Source organism: Phaseolus vulgaris, chromosome 7 (assembly GCF_000499845.2).
Source record: "Phaseolus vulgaris cultivar G19833 chromosome 7, P. vulgaris v2.0, whole genome shotgun sequence".
Lineage (NCBI taxonomy): Eukaryota > Viridiplantae > Streptophyta > Magnoliopsida > Fabales > Fabaceae > Phaseolus > Phaseolus vulgaris.
The window spans coordinates 27,395,067-27,416,934 of NC_023753.2; the positions used below are offsets into that span (position 1 = coordinate 27,395,067).

A 21,868-nucleotide genomic window follows, 5' to 3' on the forward strand; every position below is an offset into this window, starting at 1 on the left:
TACTTTGTAGGTAAACCAAATCGTTTCCAATTTTATTTTTTAAAATTATATTTGAACTTATGTTGTAAAAACTTTAAGAGGTCTAGGATTTTTGCAAAATTTTTAAAAATGTCTTAGTTTATAGACCGATCTATGCTTGCACTCATTGCAATGCAACACTTTTGCCTCTTGATAATTTTATGAACATGGTTCACATCTCTAGAGATAGGAGTCATCATGCATCAGCGGATTGGTTTAATTAAAAAATTATGTACAACGAAAATTCTCTTCAACAACAAATCAAAGAAAACGACAATCAGTTTGTCAAATGATAAAACAGTAACTGAGCCAGAGAGCCAGGTTCCACGCCAACTAAGTTTATTTTAGGTCCCCGCGCCCTTCGTTTTCCAATTTAGCATCTTGTGGTTTTATTAGGATTATATTACGACATTTAATCATCAAAAGCGTGCACGTGTAATTGCAAGGAAACTCGAGTCAAGTATGTGCTATGAAAGTGTATTCAAGAACGCTTGCACAGCATAAAACAGTATAAAAAGTTACATTTAAAATCTATACACGACAATATAAACAAGACGAAAGTAGGAGATAACACATGATATTATGTTATACTTCCTTGGTTGAAAAAGCCAAATTTTACAGAGCTTCATTACTATACAAACGACCAGGAGAAAGAAGAATTGACAACTATGGAATGCTGGTACACCACTAGAACAATTGCCAAGACAGAAGGAACATGAATCATGAATCCAACAATTTTCTTTTAAAATAGAAACTAAGGGAAAAGGAAGTGAATATACCATCTTGGCTCCAAATGGAAAATAGGAGCAGTTATGTGCACCAGAAGTAGAACAAAATTTTACAACATTTTTAGCTACTATGCTCTGAAGGAAGAACACCACCATAAGACAACCAGTATTAACATCTACAAATCTATATCTTGCAGTGTGTTGTAAGATGTTTGAAATTTGCACCAGACTACCATAACTAACAAACATGGAGCTCCATATCACTATCCCCTCTTGGTTCTAGGAGGAGTACCAGGAGCATGGCGAGAGCTTTGTACAGTCTGTGTACTGGGATCATATTTTTGTGACGCAAGGTAACTCAAAGCAGTGACAACATCAGCTATAACTGGACGCATATTGGCCTGCTCCTGAACACACATAGCTGCAACAGCAAGAGCCTGGTATAGCCCTCTTGAAGGATATTGACCTTGGAGCATTGGATCAGCCATTTGTGAGAATTTTCTTCGATCTTTGAACAAGGGTCTGGCCTGCAATTTAATCAAATTACTTAAATAAAGAGCAAAGACAAGATCATAGTATCAAATTTCAAAATCGCAATTGAATAAGCTAAAGGCAGTTAGAAAATTTATGGGATATGCAGAACTTTGAGGACCAATTTCAACATCACAGTAGGAATTTCATGTTTTGAGAAGATTTTATTGAGAAGGGAACAAAATAAAGAGGATGAAATCAGAAAGCCTACCAAAAGAAAGGAAAAGAGAAAAATAACTCTGAAGAAAATATCAGTTGAAAGAACTTTTGAATTACCATGACAGTAATTTCCTACCGAAAGCAATGTACATCACTAATTATATACCATGTTTTGTTGCTCTACTTAAGACATAACTGAGAACTATTAACTATTTGAGTGGAAATGATTTCACCTGGAAAGTAATATTTTGAACTGTTTGAGAAAAGATTCAAAACACCTCTTATGAAAAGTAGCAAAAAAATAGGTCGTCATAATAGCAAATCCCTATGAACAATGAAATAACTAACTTACAAATCCTATATTTAGATAATCTGTTTCTAACTGGTTACTTAAGATAAAAACAGAATATTTACAACAAAATGGAGGAGAGATAAAGATAATTAATGTAGACTTTCAATACTTACAAATTCTCACAAGTCCAATTATGCAGGTAAAATTTGCCAAGTATGTCCAATTCATATTAAATACTTGCCTCCCCTTATTTAAATCACACAATACTACCATTTGGCTACTAATATGCAAATGAAGCGATCCAGTGTTATATTTGATGATTTATTATACAGTCTTCCAGCTGATAAATTACCAGTCAGACATATGAGATGAGATAACAGTGACTTTCTTACCCAAGCAACAAGATTCTGCTCTCCTGCAGATCTTGAATTGTCAATTGCTTTCCTTCCAGTAATTATTTCCAGAAGAACAACACCAAAGCTATAAACATCTGATTTCAGAGTCAGTTGACCTGTCATTGCATACTCTGGAGCACAATATCCATAGGTTCCCATAACCCTTGTAGATACATGGGTGTTTTCCCCCACGGGACCAAGTTTAGCCAGACCAAAATCAGATAACTTAGGATGATATCCTTCACCAAGCAAAATATTGGAGCATTTTAAATCTCGGTATATGACAGGAGGATTAGCTTTGTCGTGTAAATATTCCAATCCCCTTGCAGCTCCAGCAGCTATTTTCATCCGTATGTTCCAATCAAGTTGTTTCTTCCCAGGAGAAATATCTGAGTATCAAACATTTATTAAAAATATATACTTCAAGCCAATACATAATGAATTGAAAGAGATGACATACAAATTTGTAATACATATACCATGTAAGTGGTCTTCCAATGATCCTAATGACATAAATTCATAAACTAGAAGCCTTTGATCCCCATCAGCACAATAACCAATCAGGTTGACAAGGTTAGGGTGGTGAAGAAGACTTAACATCAAAACTTCAACAAGGAACTCTCTATTCCCTTGTAGTCCATTTCGGTCAAGTTGTTTAATTGCAACAATCTACATTCAACATTAGAAATCATGAAGCATGTCATATCAAACTACACAAATTTAAACCTCATTTCCATGCATGCAAAACTCATAAGGTGCTACTCTGGTGTCAGGAAGCAACGTGGATGGGAGAGAAATGATGAATAACAAAAAATAATGAAGCATTTCTTCATTTCCCTGAGAATTTCACATATGCTTCATGAGAAACACACTCACTTGATTAATACTTTCCAAACGCCCCTTGTAGACTCTTCCAAAGCCTCCCTCGCCTAAAAGACATTCAGCTCTGAAGTTTCTAGTAGCAGTTGCCAACTCACGGAATGAGAATGTCTGTGCAGCAATGTGATCAGGGTTTCCATTTCTAGAGGAATCTTTGGAATTCATGGATGAATTCCTCTTCAATTTCCCTGCATTCCACTCCAAAAACTAATGATTTAAGTGTGAAGAAATATAAACGACAGTCGGTTTAGATTTAATATCCAAGACCAATTCGTCCTTCTTCAGTGTTTAAGATTCAGAAAGTACAACATGGTATATTTCATTCACCAAATTTCAGAAAAAGAAACACAAACTGACTTGGTCTCATAGGATGCATAATTTCAAAATTACCATCATTAGTACAATTTTACAGTTGATATGTATACTTTGTGAAAATCAATAAGCTAAAATAAACAAATTCTTAGATTCAACTCTGCAGAGGAGCATAAAAATATTAAATAGAAGCTGTCAGTCATTTTTATATGAAATTCCACCTATCTTTTTACCTGAGAAGTTCGCTCATCCAGGACTCAATCTGGTCTACCAAAGGTATACAAAATTAAAATTCACAACATTTCATTTCTTACTAATAAGAGAATATATGTTGTTATTACTCTAATTATTCAACCCCAATTAATCTTCATAAAAAAGGAACAACAGAAATCAAGGGAAAACACAAGTCTCACAAGAGGGGTCTGGCTATCCCAAACCACTGATGACATTTTTTACAGCCAACTCCAACAAATTCAACAACATCGCTACCTGGGGTGGCTTTGATCGGATCAACAAGACTGCTCTGCACTTCCATCTTCTCCAACTTCTTCTTTAGCTTCTTCTTAGTGTTTGAATTTCCGGAACAGGGAATCCAACCCATGTTTCAATTTCTTCTTCCCTCTTCCTTTTTCAGGCAGATACGCAGATGGTTGCTGAATAATCAATGGATCAGTCAAAATTCACATGAAAAGGAGTCACCTTTGCATTCTCTCTCTTACACTTGGTGCTGCTTTAATGTCATCATAATCATCGGTGTCTCTAGTGATTGTGAGGTTGCCTACGATTGGTTTTCAATTTTCGTAGTATTTTCAAGCAGAAATTTCGTCATTGGTTTCTTTTTGGTCGGAAAAGCACCATCATTGGCTGAGATGCGCCACACTGGATCAAGGCTGAAACACACTTCTTGCTCACATCCCCTTTGACGATGTCGTTTAAGTGTCCAAGTCCAATAAATAAATTAGGTTTAAATGTGTTTTTGGCTTTTATAGTTTACTTTGATTTTAATTTTGGTCATTATACTTTAAAATATTGTTTTTCATTTTTTAAAAGGGTTTTTATCTGCTTCTGACAGAAAATTATTTTTTATCTTAAATTATCAGGTTTTTTATTTTTTAACTTAATTTTTTTTATCTGTTTCATTATATTCTAAAAAAAGGATAGATAGAAGAAATTATTAATAGAAAATTGGAGAGCATGTTTTGTTATTCTAATATGGTGTAAAGGGAGTAGTTTAATGACAAGAGGTCGAGTTGCTATGTATGTTTTGCTTAAATTTCTTTTACTATCCATTTCCCCTTTATTCTTCAAATTCACTATGATTTTGATTGGAAAAATCTGAACTATTGGCAAATAGGTGTAATATCTCTCTTTTTTTTAATTTGGGAATAATAACAAGTATTTAAATTTTATTTTAATATTTATATAATTATAATTTTTATTACTATTACTATTTTATATTAAAGAGAACTTTTTTTTAATATTAAAATTTTAATAATATTATATATTTTTTCTTATAATATTTATTTTTTATAAAAACTATTTAATTAATATTTAATATCATGAATATACAACATTTTAAATATAAAACATATTACTCAATAAAAACATATATAAAACACAAATGTTATATTCATCAAAAATAAAAATATATAATTATAAATTTTAGATCATTGTTTTATGAGATCACTTTATTATTATTATTATTATTATTATTATTATTATTATTATTATTATTATTATTATTATTATTATTATTATTATTATTATTATTATTATTATTATTATTATTATTATTGTTATTATTATTATTATTATTGTTATTATTATTATTATTATTATTATTGTTATTATTATTATTATTATTATTATTATTATTATTATTATTATTATTATTATTATTATGTAATGTGTTGGAATTACAAGATCAAATATGTATTATTTTTAAATATCCTTTTCATTATGTGTTCTTACCGAAAATAAATTTGGAGAGTATAATTCCACGAGGATTGTGTGTTCCTCAAGAAACGAGCTTTCAGTTGGTCTTCAATTGTGAAGGAGAGGTCCACATGAAAATGACTTTATGATGTTTAAGTCAATAGGAGCACAAAGATAGTGAATTCTCAACCGCAAATGAGTTATGAGTCCCTTAGATTAGCCATGTAATTGTTATTCATTGTTTCAACAATAGTCGCTCCTCAATTAAGACTTATTGATTAGGCCGTTTTATTCATGATGATCATTTATGGCAAATTATGGCTCGGTTATGAAGTTGGGTGGTCACCCTGAATAATTAATTGTTTCCGACCTAGAGGTGAGCAGGTACACTATGTATTCTCTTTAAACATCCTTTTCACGAGTCTATGAGGCAAACAAATAGATTTTTATTTTTATTTTTTATGGACAGAGAAGGTATTTTTTTTTTTAATTTTGGTCTCGAAATTTTGGACCTTAATTACTTCTTGGATTTTGGTTAATTGTGTGATTCAGTTAGGATGGAAAACCTACCTACAAAAGATTCTTTAATGTTCAAATCAGTGTTGAGAGGAAAACATATCTTTCACCATGGAGTCTTCACCTATTTACAGAGGTGAGCGAGAGCTCGTTGATACTTGGTCTAGATTATCACAATTTTTTAGGTTACTCTCATTTTAATCTTGACAATACATACTAATTGGTACATTAATTAGTTTCTAATTATTATTTAGACTTATCAATTGTTTTATGTTTGCGACATGGTCCCAACCTAAACATAGTCTCGATCAGCCATCTAATAGGCTTAAGTCTTAAGAGCCTTGAAGATGTTCTCGGAACGATATCGACCATCCACCTCGACCTCGGTAGACCATCTCAACCTCATGTAAGTCATCTCGGCCATGTACTATCTCAATCGGTGATCTAGGTCATATAAAGTACAATAGCCCCAGACTCGATAGGCTTAAACCTTAAGCCTAAGTGTTTGAATATGTTCTCATAACGATGTCGATCATCCATCTCGACCTCATGTAGGCCATCTCGATCATGTATGACCTCAACCGGTGATCTCAGTCATATAAAGTACATTAGCCTCCCAAGCTTGATAAACTTAAGTCTTGAAAGCATAAGTATTTGAAGATATTCTTAAAACAATGTCGGTCATCCATCTCGACTTTAGATAGGCTATCTCGATCATGGTATTAGCTACTAACTACTTTAGCTCCTAAATTAGTCCTTACAGTGACTAATTTGGAATTAAAATTATAGAGTGAAGGTATGGGCCCGACATGTATGGGGTGGTCGTTACTTGAACACGCTCAACTTGATAATAATAGCCTTAGTAGCCTACGGTAGAGGTTGGGGGCATGTAGAGTGATGGGCCTATGCTCGACGCATAATATGAGAATTGGAATCCTATAATCAACAGAAAACGTGTGTCATCCTTTATTCATTAGACTTAATCACACATAGTGGCTCAGTAAAGATAGAATCGGGTTACGTTACACAGGGTGTGTCAATATATGTAAGAAGGAGCGTCAGCAGAAGGATATATCTTTTACACACTGGTATAGGGTACACTTACCCTAGCCTATTAATTGATGTTCTACGACTAGGTTCTAGAACATTTGGCGCCGACCGCGGGGCAGGCAAAATTATTCATGTGCCACAAAATCAAAATAAAGTGAAAAAATGAGAGGAACCAAGAGAATAATGGCAGAAGAGGAGCCAATTGGGGTTTCCAACGGGGAGCCCCCGCCAGAAGCAACACGTGTGCTGATGGAGATGATGGAAACCATAAAGAGGCAAAATGAAAAGCGTGCAGAGGAATTTAGAAGGGGGCAAGAAGAAACAAGGGTACGAATGAAGGAAGTGTTAAGAGGACAAGAGCAACTTCAAAGGCGGAGTGAGGAGTTGCAGAGGCAATTGGAAGATCGGAAGACAAGAAGGTGGGAATTGGAGGAAGTGGAGCCATATTTCCAACCATTTTCAGAGGAAATTCTGAACGAACCCTTTCCAACAAGTTATGTATTTCCAAAAATTAGTTTGTTCACGGGAAAGCAGGATCTGAATGCTCACATTAAAAACTTCAGGGCACAGATGTTGATTCATAGAGGATCGAATGTTTCCCGATGCAAAATGCTGGCAGGATCGTTAGTAGGAACGGCGTTGGATTGGTTTAGCACTTTTCTCGAGGGGTCAGTAACATCGTTGGAGGTTTTTGTCCGATTTTCGCTCATTTTGCGGCAAATAAAACAAAACCTCCAAGCACGGCAGATCTGTTTGAGGTGAAACAATCCAAAGGGGAGGCGGTGAAGCAATATTTAATGAGGTGGTGGTGCAGATCCCGCAACCTAATGAGGGGATATATGTGGAAGCTTTTATTAAAATCTGGAGGTTTCGGTGAGTCATTGGTGAAGAGGAGATCGGAGGACATGGCCGCTATTAATCTTAAGGCAACATCGTATATTAAAGTGGAGGAATTCGTTAGGAGAAAGAAGGGAGAAGAGAGATGGGGTGAAGAGGGAACAAGATCTAAAGGAGAGAGGACCACAATTGGTTTTCGCCCACTTAATAATAAAAGGGGAGGACTAGTACAAACGAGGAGAGAAGATCGGGGGCGTTTCCTTATGGGGAAATAAGAGGTGAAAGGTATGGCAATTGGAGGGAGGAAAGATCTGATTGGTTTCCGCCAAAGTTGGTGCCTTCCCAGAAGGATATTATTAAAGATGTCAACATGGCAAAACTTTTCCGATTTCTGGAAAAAAAACCAATAAAATCATGGGAAGAAACTCAAAAGCATGGTGTTGTTTCCATAGGGTGTATCACAAAAAGATGTTATTCTTTGGTGAGACAAATAGAAGAGTTCGTAAAAAGGGGTTTATTACAAATCTTGAAAGATGATGGGGAGGAGGCGGATAAGATAGGGTTAGAAGTTGTAAAAGATGCAGAGAAAGGAGAGGGTCGGAAGAAGGAAGAACATGAGAAGCCAACAATGGGAGACCTAAATACAATCGCAGGCGGATTTTTGGGTGGAGGAGTTTCCAATGTAGATAGGAAACGATATGCAAGATCAGTAATGCAATTGGCCACGGAGGTGGCTCATACTCCGACCTTAAACTTTACAAGGGAGGATTTGGAGGATGTTTTTCCTTATGACAATGATCCTATTGTTATATTAGTTGTAATGAAAAGTCGACGCATTCATAAGGTGCTAGTAGACCAAGGCTCTTCGACGGACGTGCTCTTCTAGCACGCATTTGTGGCAATGGAAGGATCGGTTGATGAACTTGATCCTTATGAAGGGGTGTTTGTCACTTTTTCTGGTGATCCAGTTCAAGTAAGAGGCTACTTTGAGGCGAGAACAACCTTTGGGGAAGGAAGTGAGGTCAATACGATCAATATCAGGTACATGGTAGTTAATATCCCTTCATCATATAATATTTTGTTGGGAAGACCTGCGATAAATAAGTTAGGAGCAGTAGTATCATTAGTGCATATGAAAATGAAGTATCTGATGGATGGGCATAGGGTAGGAGTAATAAGGGTAAATCAAAGGTCTGCAAGGAAGTGTTATGAAGGTAGTTTAAAAAATAATAAAAAGCGGTGTTGGCAATTAGAGAGGGTAGACCAAAATTGTGAGGAGATAGAGTTGGATCCGAAGGTAGATTACAAGGAAGAAAGACCTCAACCGGCAGAGGAAACCAAAACCATTGAGTTGCAGGAGGGTAGGATGGTTAAAATTGGAAGTCAAATGGGGATTGAACGGGATAAAGAGGTGATAGAGTGCTTGAGAGAAAATGTACGAGCTTTTGCATGGACGGTACAGGATATGCCAGGAATAGACCCGGATTTCATATGACATCGTTTGTCGGTAAACCCAAATGTGAAGTCAGTAGTACAAAAGAGAAGGAAGTTGGGGGAAGAGAGGTAGCAAATAGTGAGTCAGGAAGTGGAGAAATTAAGGAGTGTGGGCCACGTTAGGGAGATACAATACCCTACTTGGCTAGCCAATGTGGTGTTGGTCCAGAAAAGTAATGGCAAATGGAGAAGGTGTACAGATTTCACAGACTTGAGCAAAGCATGTCCCATAGATGCTTTCCCGTTAACTAATATTGATATTTTGGTGGATGGGGTGTCTAGTTGTGAGCTTCTAAGTTTATGGATGCATATTCGGGATATAATCAAATCCGAATGCATCCTAGTGATATAGAAAAGACAACCTTTAGGGGAAGTTTATCGAACTTTTGTTACATAAATATGCCCTTCGGATTGAAGAATGCGGGGGCGACCTATCAATGGATGATGGATCGAATTCTGGGGGATATGATTGGAAGGAATGTGGAGTCATATGTAGACGATATGGTAGTTAAATCCGTAAGAGCCAGTAGTCATGTGCAAGATCTGAGGGAATTCTTTCAAACATTAGATAAGTATAAGTTGAAGCTGAATCTAGAAAAAATGTGTGTTTGGAGTAAGGGCGGGAAAGTTTTTGATGTTTATGTTGACTCAAAGCGGAATTGAGATGAACCCAAAAAAGTGTGAGGCAATTCTTAGCATGAGAAGTCCGGTGTCTGTTAAGGAAGTACAACAGTTGGCAGGGAGGATGACATCATTGTCACGTTTCATCCCGAAAGTAGGAGAAAAGTCGATTTCTTTCTTTCAATGTCTAAAGGGCAATGATCTCTTCATGTGCACAAACGAATGTGAAGAAGCATTTCAGAAATTAAAAAGTATACTTGCATCGCCTCCAATCCTGATCAAGCCTGTAGCGGGGTTACCTGTGTATTTGTATTTATGCGTAACAGAAAATGCATTAAGTACAGTGATAACACAGGAAAAAAAGAAGGACCAAAGACCGATCTACTTCTTTAGTCAGATTTTCCAAGGAGCATAGGTAAGGTATCAGAAGATTGAAAAGGCAGCTTTAGTTGTGGTAATCACGGCAAGAAGGTTAAGATATTACTCCCAGAATTTTCAGATTATTGTGAAAACAGATTTTCCAATTAAGCAGGTGTTATTAAAGGTGGATTTGGTAGGACGAATGATGAAATGGGCGGTGGAACTTTCAGAGTATGGTTTGATATTTGAAAGTAGGGGTTTGGTGCGACCTTAAGTACTGGCGGATTTTGTGGCTGAATTAGCAGGATCGGGAGAAGAGTGTCAATTGGGTAGGATGGGAGGATGGATTTTGTCGGTGGATGGAGCATCCAATACTCAAGGTAGTGGAGTAGGGATTATCCTGGAAGGACCGGACAGGGTTTTGGTGGAGCAGTCTTTAAAATTCGCGTTCCGGGCTAGTAATAATCAGGCGAAGTATGAGGCTTTGTTAGCTGAGATGAGGTTAGCAGAAGATATGGGTGTAAAGAAGTTAGTGGTTAGAAGTGATTCGCAATTGGTGACGGAGCAGGTGGCAGGAAATTTTCAAGCAAGAGATCCGCATTTGGCTAAGTATTTGGAGAAGGTGCAAACAATGGCGTCCAAATTCGAGGAATTCATTTTGGTGCATGTCCCACGGGAGCAAAACTCCAGAGCAAATTTGTTATCTAAATTAGCAAGTACAAAAAGATCGGCTAATCATAGGTCAGTAATACAGGAAAGCTTGGCAGAGCCTAGTGTGGTCATTGGAGAGGCGATGCAAATTTGTAGTTAGCAAAGCTGGATGGATATGTATGTGAGGTGGTTCGAGGAAGGAAAAAAACCGACAGATATGGAAGAGCAGGGTATCCTGAAAAAGAATATATATATATATATATATATATATATATATATATATATGTATGTATAAGATGATTGAGAGTTGTTTATATAGAAAGGGATTTTCCTTACCCTTGTTGAAATGTCTGGACGAGGTTAGTAAGGAGAGGGTGATACAGGAGGTTCACGAAGGAGTATGCAGAAACCATATAGGAGGGAGATCGTTAGCGGTGAAAATTGTACGAGTTGGTTTCTATTGGCCCACTTTGAGAGTCATTTGTCTTGAGTACGTCAGAAAATGTGACAGGTGTCAAAAACATGCAATTGATATTAAGGTTCCAGCAGAGCGTCTTTATTCATTAGTTGCACCATGGCCTTTCTTTAGATGAGGGATTGACATTTTGGGGATTTTTCCAAAATCGGTGAGGCACTTTAGGTTCATTGTAGTAGCTATTGAGTATTTTACAAAATGGGTGGAAGTAGAGCCATTAACAACTATTATAGCTTAAAAGATTACGAAGTTTGTTTGGAAATCAATAGTGTGTAGGTTTGGCGTACCTAGAGAGCTTATATCGGACATAGTTTCCTAGTAAGAAGATGAAGGATATGTGTGAAGAGTTGGTTATTTGTCAGATTTTCTCCTCCGTAGAGCATCCCCAGTCTAATGGGCAGGTGGAGGCAGCAAACAAAATTATCTTAAATGCCTTGAAGAAAAAACTTGGCACAACTAAAGCCAGGTGGATCGAAATTTTTTCTGAAGTAATTTGGTCGTATCATACAACGGTGCAGTCAAAAACAAAGGAGTCCCTGTTTAGTTTGGTTTAGGATAGTGATGTTATATTACCCATTGAGTTAGAGATAACATCTAGAAGAGTAGGGGATTTTTCGGAAAAAGCACCGGAAGAAGGGAGACTGTTTCAGCTAGATACCTTGGATGAAGTTAGAAGCAAGGCAAAACTGGGAGAGGCAAAACGAAAAAGGAATGTGGAAACCAGACATTTAAGTAAGGTACATACAAGAGAGTTCAAAGAAGGAGATCTTGTTTTGCATAAGAGGGGAGAGGCACAGAAAGATATTAAACTGACATCAACGTGGGTAGGACCTTACAGAGTACGGGAAGTTGTAGGCAGGGGAGCATATCATCTGGAGACTCTGGATGGTGGATAGAATGTGGCCAAATTACGATTTTATTACAGTTAGTTTATGTTGAATTTTTTTTTTTCTTTCCTTTATGCCCTCATAAGAAACATTTTACACCATTCTAATAAATGAGGTATTGTTATAAAGATTTTTTTTAAGCAGGGACGACTGAAAACAAAACCATGGTAGGGTGTTCACCCACCATGGTGCCAAGTGGAGCTCAGTCCACAAAACCATGGACAGGTGTTCACCCTCCATGGTGTCGAGCGGAGCCTCGGTCCACAAAACCATGGATTGGTAATCACCCTCCATGGTGCCAAGGAAAAATCTTGGTCCAATAACAAAACCATGGTAGGGTGTTCACCCACCATGGTGCCGAGCGGAGCCTCGGTCCACAAAACCATGGACTGGTGTTCACCCTCCATGGTGCCAAGGAGAAAACATGATCCAATAACAAACCCATGGTAGGGTCTTCACTCACCATGGTGCCGAGCGGAGCCTCAGTTTGTAAAGATGAGATACTATATTGAGATGTGACAAATGTTTAAAATTTAATTTATGAATTTGGCATGTGAATTGATGTGGCGAGTGTTTAAAATTTGAATACATGAATTTGGCATGTGAATTGATATGGCGAGTGTTTATAATTTGAATATATGAATTTGGCATGTAAATTGATTTAGGTATGAGAGGTGGAAAATGTTTAAAATTAGTTATATAATTTCGATGTGAATTGGTGAATAATTCAACATTTGGTAGGATTAAGATTGGATAGGTGATTTAGAATACGTTCTTAAAACTGAACCTAGGAACCTAGAGTAAAGTTTTATGAAAATATGCTTAGGGAGAATTATTTTTGTGTGGAATAAATCAAGGGGTTTTGGTAAATGTTCATACGTAATGCACGAAAGATATAACTTGTCATAATATTGGAATGATAATTGTAAGTCAAAGTAGATAATGAAAGTAGCAAATGTGAGAATTACAAAAGGTTAGCATAAATAAAGCAGAAAATGTTTAAAGTTTGTCAAAATGCATAAAGGTAACGATTTTCAATCCTTGCTACTCGTCAACAATCTGCCCATTCACGACACTTTTGAAAGGGTCGAGCGGCGACGTATCAATGCCAAGTTGAACAACCTTAATTTGTTCAATGGCATCATCAAAGCGTCAACAAAAGCTCGGGACACTTCATCTTTGGCTACCTCCAACGCAACTTCAAGAGTGGCAACTTTATTTTGGAGCATAGCTTCAGCGTCTTCCCAAGCTCAATTAGTTGCTTGACGCTCTTCGCAATGACGAGCATAGTCTATAATGGTCCGCTGCAACTTCCCCAAAGCATCATCCTTGTCCCTAGCCATTTATGCCAATTTGTTCTTGTAGAAGGTTACCTCAACTTGGGCAGTTTCAAGCTCACCAGTTTGTTCACCTTCACTAGTTCTAGGGCAACCTTGTGGGTTGCTTCGGAATCCTGTTTTACCAACCTTTTGGTCAGATAGTCAAAAAGGGATATCAATTCGGGCCAGGAAGAAGGCTCGTCTACAAACTCCATACCTTTGTCATCTTTTTTGCAGGATTTGGCAGATGATCCCTAGTGATAGGAAGAATGACCTACAGAGTCAACAGGTTCGACAGTTGGAAGATGGTCAGTGGACCATTTTTTTTCGACAACCACAGTAGCAGTCTTTTCAGAATCGATTGGCGTCAACTTTGCATTGGACTTGGCAGCAGCATTGGACTTAGCAACAACTCCTCTGGTCCGACGAGCTATTTCAACTTTGGTAAGCAACATTGAGTTATCTAAAAAATAGAGACATTTGTTAAAAATAGTTGACAACAAGAAAATAAATAGATGTTGGTCAAATTGAATACCGATGTAAACTTTTAAGTCATGGGGTCAGGACTCGAGCTTTAGAAGAATCGGAGTTTCAAAGACTATCCCTAGCTCATCAAGTTTTTTGCAGTCACCTAGTTCCCTAGTGTCAAGATCTTCAAGAGTGCGAGTAGGTTGACAGTTAGGTCGGGATGACCAATATAGGGGCAATCCCTCTAAAAGAGCAGGGATGTGATCAGGTTGTTGAATTTTATGAATTTCCCCTTTGAAAGATTTATAAAAAGACTGAAATAACGTAAGAAGGGTTCGACCTTTGACACCACTAATGGAGGCCCAGGAGGTATGTTTGGAGATCTTAAATTCAAAGAAATAAAAATACATGTTGGAGCTCGGAATAATGTCAAATTGGCTATAGAGGATGTGAAAGGCTCGGACAAAGGCTCAGCTATTAAGCTGCAATTGAGCGGGGAATACGTTCATGGATAACAATATTTCTTTTTCAAAAGGTTGTAAAGGAAGTCGGACACCGAGCTTGGTGAATAAAGTCACATATAAGAAGCAGAAGGAGCATGGTAGTCAAAATCGCGAGTTGCATCGTAAGATCGTACGACTTTCAATGTATACTCATGGTGCCGATCTGCGATCACCAGAAAAATACGATTTCTGCAGATTGCGTGGGATCGGCGTTGTAAATCGCAACTCGCGTGGAATCATCGAGTTTCACGATACTGGAAATCGTCACAGGCAGCTCTTTTGACATCATCGTTGTGGCGGCGCAGTAGCGTTTACAGTGTCGCGACGTGACGGAGTGCGACACGGTGGCTGTGGTGTGGCAGCAGCAGATAGGATAGTTTGGGATTAGGGTTTCTCTGTTTAAGATGGAGGCAGCAGCATATGGGCTCAATGAAATAAAAAGCTCAAATAACTGAAAAGAATCCACTTACCGCACAGTGAGAGGAATCAGTTACTGCACAGTAAAATTTTTAATTTTTTACTCAAAAACGTTACAAATTCAACATAATTAATTTTTAATTAATTATTTTTAAGTCATGCAAACAGAATCTCGCTCTTCTCTCCCATTCCCTATCAACTTCTCCATTGCAGTCCCACTCTCCTCTGTTTTTCCTCTACATAACCAAGTGCAGATTTTTTTTCCTCTTTTTTTCTCACTCCTCTCCCCTTCCCTTTCATGTTTCCAACTGCAGTCTCGCTCTCCTCTGTTTTTTTCTATATAATCAAGTGCAGCTTTTTTTTCCTCTTTTTTTCTCACTGCAACCAAGTGCAGTTTTGTTTTCTCTGTTTTTCTCACTGCAACCAAGTGCCGTTTTTTTTTTCTTTTTTTTTTTCACTGCAACCCAAACTGCAGTCCCAAATTTCCATCATTACAATGACTTCTATACCCGTGATAGTGACTCCCAAAAAATGCTCCAGGAAATAGGAGTGATGTTACTTGGAAGCATTGTATCTCAGTTATTGGGGATACTAGACAACTTCAATGCAAATATTGTCAAAAGGTATTAACCGGGGGAGTTTATTGATTGAAGCATCACTTGGCCGGTACTCAAAAGGATGTTGGAGCATGCAAGGATGCTCCTAATGAAGTTAAAAAGGAGATGTGGGAAATTGTTGTTGGTTTGCAACAAAAATTAAATAAGAAATCAAGTATTACTTTGAATGATGAGGAAATGGCAAAAGCTGGTGAGAAAAGAAAAAACAGTGAGGAAGAGTTCACTCAGTCCAGCAACAGTCCAGTGGCAGAAATATTTTTAAGAATAGGCAAACTACCATCAACAACATGTTTAAGAAAGGTATTAGAGAGGAGGCATGTCAAGCAATTGCTAGGTTCTTTTATAACAATGCTATACCTTTCAATGTGGCAAAGAGTGAAGAATTCACTGCTATGTTTGATTTGGTTTCAAGACATGGTCTTGGATTTAAACCTTCATCCTATCATGACATTAGAGTCAAATATTTGAAGGAGGAAATTACAAATACATTACTTGCTCTACACTCACATAGGGATGAATGGAAGAAAATTGGATGTACAATTATGACTGATGGTTAGACTGATAAGAAAAGAAGGACAATAATAAACTTCTTGGTGAACAGCCCAAAGGGAATTGTATTTCTAAAATCCATAGATGCATCTGTTATATCTAAAACAACTGAGAAATTTTTTGAGATGATGGATAACATTGTTGAAGAGAAAACTACAAAGCTACAAACTACAAAGACAATGTCATTCAAGTTGTCACTGATAATGCAGCAAACTACAAAGTTGTTGGTCAAATGTTGATGACAAAGAGAAAAAAGTTATTTTGGACACCTTGTGATGTACATTGTGTGGATTTAATGTTGGAGGATTATGAGAAGAAAATCTCAATCCATGAGGAGATCATTCCAAAAGGTAAAAAAATTACTACCTTTATTTATTAATGATCTTCTCTAATCTCTCTACTTCAACATTTCACAAAGGGAAGAGATTTGGTAAGATCGGGTATTACTCGGTTTGCTACATCTTTTTTGACATTAGGGTGCCTCCATGAGAATAAGGGAGCTTTAATCAGAATGTTTACTAGTGATGAATGGAAGTCTAACAAGTTTGCTAAAACAAATGATGGAAAAATAGTTGAAGAGGTGGTTTTAGACCATAATTTTTGGAAGAATGTCATAATATGTTTGAAAGGGAGCATTGCCTCATTGAAGTGCTTCGATTGGTTGATTCGGATCAAAAGCCAGTCATGGGTTTCATTTATGAAGCAATGGACCAAGCTAAAGAGAAGATACAAAAAGCTTTCAATGGTGTCAAAAAAAAGGTATTTTATGTATTTGTTTGTTGAGATGGTGATTTTGAAATTCAAAACAAAAAACTAACTCAATGTAATATATTTTGGTTAGTTATTTGCCTTTGTGGAACATCATTGATGAAAGGTGAGACAAGCAACGCCATAGGCATTTGCATGCTGCAGGCTATTTTCTTAACCCTCAAATGCATTATCATCCTGGATTTAAAGCAGATTTGGAGGTGAAGCGTGGTCTAATGGAATGCATAACTAGGATGGTGGAGGATGAGAATGAACAAACTGTCATTGATGTTCAAATTGATGATTTCAAAAAACGAGCAAAAAATTTTGGTTGTCCCATGGCTACTAGGTCAATCAATTTAAAGACTCCCGCATATTGGTGGGAGCCTTATGGTTATGAGTATCCAGAACTCCAAAAGTTTGTCATTCATGTATTGAGCTTGACATGTAGCTCTTCCGGATGTGAGCGTAACTGGAGTTCCTTTGAGATGGTAAGTTAACTTAAAATATATCTTTAGAATATAATTAGTAGTCTACTACTAATCCATTAAATTACTTATAATATTTGTGTTTGCATTTGTTTAGGTCCACACAAAGAGAAGAAATAGGCTAAAGCAAAGCACAATGAATGATGTTGTTTTTGTTATGGCTAATTCAAAATTAGCTAAGAAGAAGCAAACAAGAAAACCAACTCAAATTAATATTGATGATTGTTCATCCGATCACGAGTGGATTATGGAAGATGAGCATGAGCATAATGAAACATTTGATTTGGATGAAAACATGGTTCCTATTGAAGTAGAGGAGGATGAATCTTTACATAGTCATCACTTAGACATGACTGATTTGAATGATGAAGGAGATGGAAATCATGAAGCTGAATATGAATTTAACTTACAAGATTATTTGGTTTAGATAGACTACTATTTTCTCAATGTTTTGTAACTAGTAAATGGTTACTCTTATGATAGAATGTGTTGCTTACACCTAATTATGTACTCTTTTATATATTATGAGGTTCAATTATGAATTCCATAAAATTTGTAGGATCTTACGATAACACGATCTTACGTTTTACGATTCATGTTAATCTTTCTGATCCTAAGTAAGATCTCGATTTTGACTACCTTGAGAAAAAGGGCTCATCTCCACAGTCTTTACAAATAGGTTCGTCGGGGTCGTAAGGGATTATGTATACATCTATTTCAGAACTAGTGTGACTGAAGGATTAAGCATGGCGGAGGGTGCGTATTCTTTTGTTATATGAAAATACAAACACTTTTCATATAATGTCAGGTTTGGCCCAGGGGTACATACTATGATAGTCCATGCACAACTTATCCACAGAAAATGCAATTAAGTGAACAACGAATAGTGATGATGCACATGCAAAGAGGAAAATAGTAAGGGTGTACCTCAACGGATGACAAATGAAGAAGGGAATGAAGGTGAAGGTGCAAACGAAGGAGGGAGTTGGGAGAAAGGATAGAAAGATAGGAGTGCTGAAGAAGAAGGATGAAGGCACTGAAGAAGGAAAGTAAAGGGGTTGTCGTGGAAGGGAGATGAAGGGCCAAAGTTGGAGGAGAAAGAAGAAGCGGCACGGGAAACGCAAGAGGAAGGATTTGAAGTCCAGCTAGTCTGAAGCCGACATGTGGCCATTGGAAGAGTAAGAGTCAAGTGATGGGACGCACAAACGTTGCCATTGGGGGGCATGTAGAGTGAAGGGTATGGGCCTGACGCATATGAGGTGGTCGTTACTTGAACTGGCTCATGTTGATAATAATAGCCTCAATAGCCTACGCTAGAGGCTGAGGGGCATGTAGAGTGATGAGTCTGAATCCGACGCATAATATGAGAATCAAAATTTTATCATTAACAGGAAACATGCGTCATCATTATTCATTAGAATTAATCACACATAATGGCTCAGTAAAGATAGAATCGGGTTACGTTACACAGGTGTGTCAATATATGTAAGAAGGATCGTCAGCAGGAAGATCTACCTTTTACACACAGGTATAGGGTACACTTACCCTAGCCTATTAATTGATGTTCTACGGTTAGGTTATTCCTACGTTTGTCTAGAACAAAAATAGTTAGTAACTATTTAGTGATATTCTTATAATATATTTTTTTTTTATTTTTTAAGTTTTATTTAGACCTTAATTTATAGAACCACCCATTTATTTTAAAATTAAACATTCATTTATAATATATCACATATACAAAATGTTGTTCTAATCTAAATTTATTGATATCTTATTTATACATTTTAAAATCTGTTAGGTATATATTTTAAAATATATTAAAGTTTGAATCATTTTATGACTTTGATATTATTATTCAATATTTTTATAGAATTTAACATAATAATGTTGATACGAAATTACAATTTATTTAAAAAAAACATTTTTTATATAAATTTATTAATAATATAACACATGACCATCAAAATATATATTATTCACTTATATTTTGATCTTTGGTTAATAAAATACTTGAATTTTTCCTCGTATACTTTCTTACATCTAACATTATTGAATTTGGTATGTAGATGATATATACTTTGTGTTAAATCACTTTTATTTCTTTGATTGGACTAGAAAAGGCAGGGCATAAATATAAACCTGTGGTTTGAAGTTTTTTCCTTTCTACGTACTTACGCACAAATTAGCAATCATCACTCTTTTGTCTTTGTTTTGCTATGATAATGTCAAAACCCTTATCATGAACCAATTTTGAGTGTGGGGTTAATCTAAATCCTTTTATAAATGTTAAATTACAATTCATGACACACATGAACCAACAAGCATTATGCAATGTGGGGCTATGCATAGTAATTTTTTCATTTAAGTTTTAATGTCATTATTTTTAATTGATGTAAGATTTTCTCCGTCTAATAGCAGATAACATGATAAATCCAACAAACTTTCGATAGCATAGATCATAAATAACTTTTATATTAAAAATATATTATAACTCAATATTATAAAACCGACTTATAAAATAAATTTACAATCACTTATATATTATATATTATGAAATATTTTTATATGAGGTTAAGATTTAGTAATTCGATATCTTAAAATTTAGTTATGAAGATTATGAGAAATAAAACATCCTACTTAGTTGTTATTAATGCACCAACTTCTTCTATTGAGTTATACCTAACACATGTCAATTGAATTAAAAATTCAGATATCTTAAGACATAAGTTATTGTTTCGGTTTTTAATTGGGTCAGATGAATTATAATTTATAAACGCATGAAACAATTATCTAAACATCAACCCATAAAACCTTTGATATATGCAATGCAAATGATCACGTCAACGTAATATTCAAATTCAAATTTAAACAAGAAATAAATGTAATTATATAATTCAATCAAATAGTAAAAGTAAACCAATTTACTAACGAAATCAAAATATCATTTAATCATTTAAGTAATCCGGTGATGTTCATCAAATTAAGTTTTCAATGCTCACTTAATTCAATTTCTAATTCAGAGCAAGATATATCAATTATGGAGTCACTACAACGATGACGTAAATCAATCTTCAAGTGAAAAAAAATTGTTAATATTTTAGAGTTTGATTTTATTCTCAAATTTCAAATTATATAACATTGGAAGATATTGTTTTCATATTACGATATAAGCAACATATTGTAAAAGTATGCTAAAAAATAAATATTTCTTATATAGGACATGTGTATTTATTTTGTATGTCAAAGCACGTTAAGCTCCTGCGTCATTTTTCTCATAATAGTATGAGAGCTGATAGATTCTCATGGTAAAATGATCTCTATATTAAAGGTCTTCATAGTATAGATTTCAGGAAAATGTGTTCTTAGAGGTGTAATACGAGTAATTTAAGTCACATTGAGTAAAGATGAGTAGTATATAGAAAAAAAAAACTTTTAACATCAAAGCCTTAAGATTTTGGATTAAAGACTGTATACTTTAGGATTCATTGGTGCCAAAGTGTAAAACATTTACAAAATGAAAAAAATAAATCTAAAAATGATAAAATTGTGGCTGAAATGCTATTAATGGTTTAAGTTTTTAAGAGTGTAGGGCAAAGAAGGAAAGTCTGGTGCATAATTGTTAGCCTCTGAAACGCATAACCTTTGGGACTTCTCTTAGTGGCATTGTCTCTAAAGAGTTTAATATGAATAAGAATGAGGTCCCTAACTAAAATTTAAATAGTTGTGATTTCCATGGGTTTGGTTTTCTACCCCATGTTCTGTGTATGTGTTCTTTTTATTTTATGACATTATTATATAGGGTCAGTTCTTGCAATACGTTGGTGATGCCAACATAGTTGAGATCACGTCCTTTAAGGTATGGTTTAATTGACCTTTCATAAAAAAAAGTGCACAACACGTCTTGTCCTATGTTTCGATATTTTTCAAAGGGAACAGAACTTATAAGTGTGGATGACCAATTCTTCACACATACCTTTTGACAAGTGGGAATGTTTTTAATATCTGAAATCCCATTTTCTTTCTAGTAAAAATATTGACCTTAATGTTCTCTTTCAATATGTTATATCGTTATTCGTGTAGATCATGTTTGCAAATCCGTTTGTACTTATCTGAACTGTCTGAAACATATTAATAGTTATTACATTAGTTCAGAATCAGTAAAAACTGATGAAAAATGGAAGAAGTATAATCACAGTTGAATTGGTAATAAATTATTTTTGATAAATACACAAGGAAAATTTGTAGTTTCACTTATATTTTCATCAAAAGTCTTTGTAAACACGAAAAGGTGACCCGGAAAAAAAAAAACTACCTGACAAGTGCTAAAGGAAAGAATATTTAATACTTAGAAGGTTCAGAATAAAAACTTTCTCAAGTATATCATGCAAGGACTGTCCTAAACACCACCTTTTTCAAAGCGATATGCACAAGTGTATCTCTTCTATGAGGAAAAAAAATTCAGTGATTCAAAATCATGAAGCTCTTTCCTAGCACTAGAGAGGCTTTCGTCATGAGTTTAACTCATCATATAGAAATAATAATAATAGTAATAATAATAATAATAATAATCAGAGTAAAAATGGGATAGAAAGATTGCTAAAGCTAGCACAGGAATTCTTT

General features: G+C 35.6%; 2 protein-coding genes and 1 pseudogene across 3 annotated transcripts; 2 read left to right on the forward strand and 1 right to left on the reverse strand.

Annotated features, from left to right (window-relative positions):
• Nucleotides 1-519: 519 nt before the first annotated feature.
• Nucleotides 520-4,269, reverse strand: LOC137829572 (probable serine/threonine-protein kinase PBL7). Of its 2 annotated transcripts, XM_068636400.1 has the most exons (6): nt 3,804-4,265; nt 3,000-3,190; nt 2,603-2,792; nt 2,121-2,512; nt 1,011-1,273; nt 520-975 (listed from the first exon to the last, which is right to left on the reverse strand). In XM_068636400.1, the coding sequence occupies exons 1-6, from the start codon at nt 3,913-3,915 to the stop codon at nt 543-545; spliced, it is 1,581 nt and encodes a 526-aa protein (XP_068492501.1). In that variant the 5' UTR covers nt 3,916-4,265; the 3' UTR covers nt 520-542. The 2 variants fall into 2 exon arrangements, with proteins under 2 accessions (XP_068492501.1, XP_068492500.1); XM_068636399.1 differs by having other exon boundaries at nt 580-1,273; nt 3,804-4,269.
• Nucleotides 4,270-10,461: 6,192 nt separating this feature from the next.
• On the forward strand, nt 10,462-10,938 carry LOC137829344 (uncharacterized). Its single transcript, XM_068636153.1, has one exon. The coding sequence runs from the start codon at nt 10,462-10,464 to the stop codon at nt 10,936-10,938; it is 477 nt and encodes a 158-aa protein (XP_068492254.1).
• Nucleotides 10,939-15,287: 4,349 nt separating this feature from the next.
• Nucleotides 15,288-17,675, forward strand: LOC137829345 (uncharacterized; annotated as a pseudogene).
• Nucleotides 17,676-21,868: the final 4,193 nt, after the last annotated feature.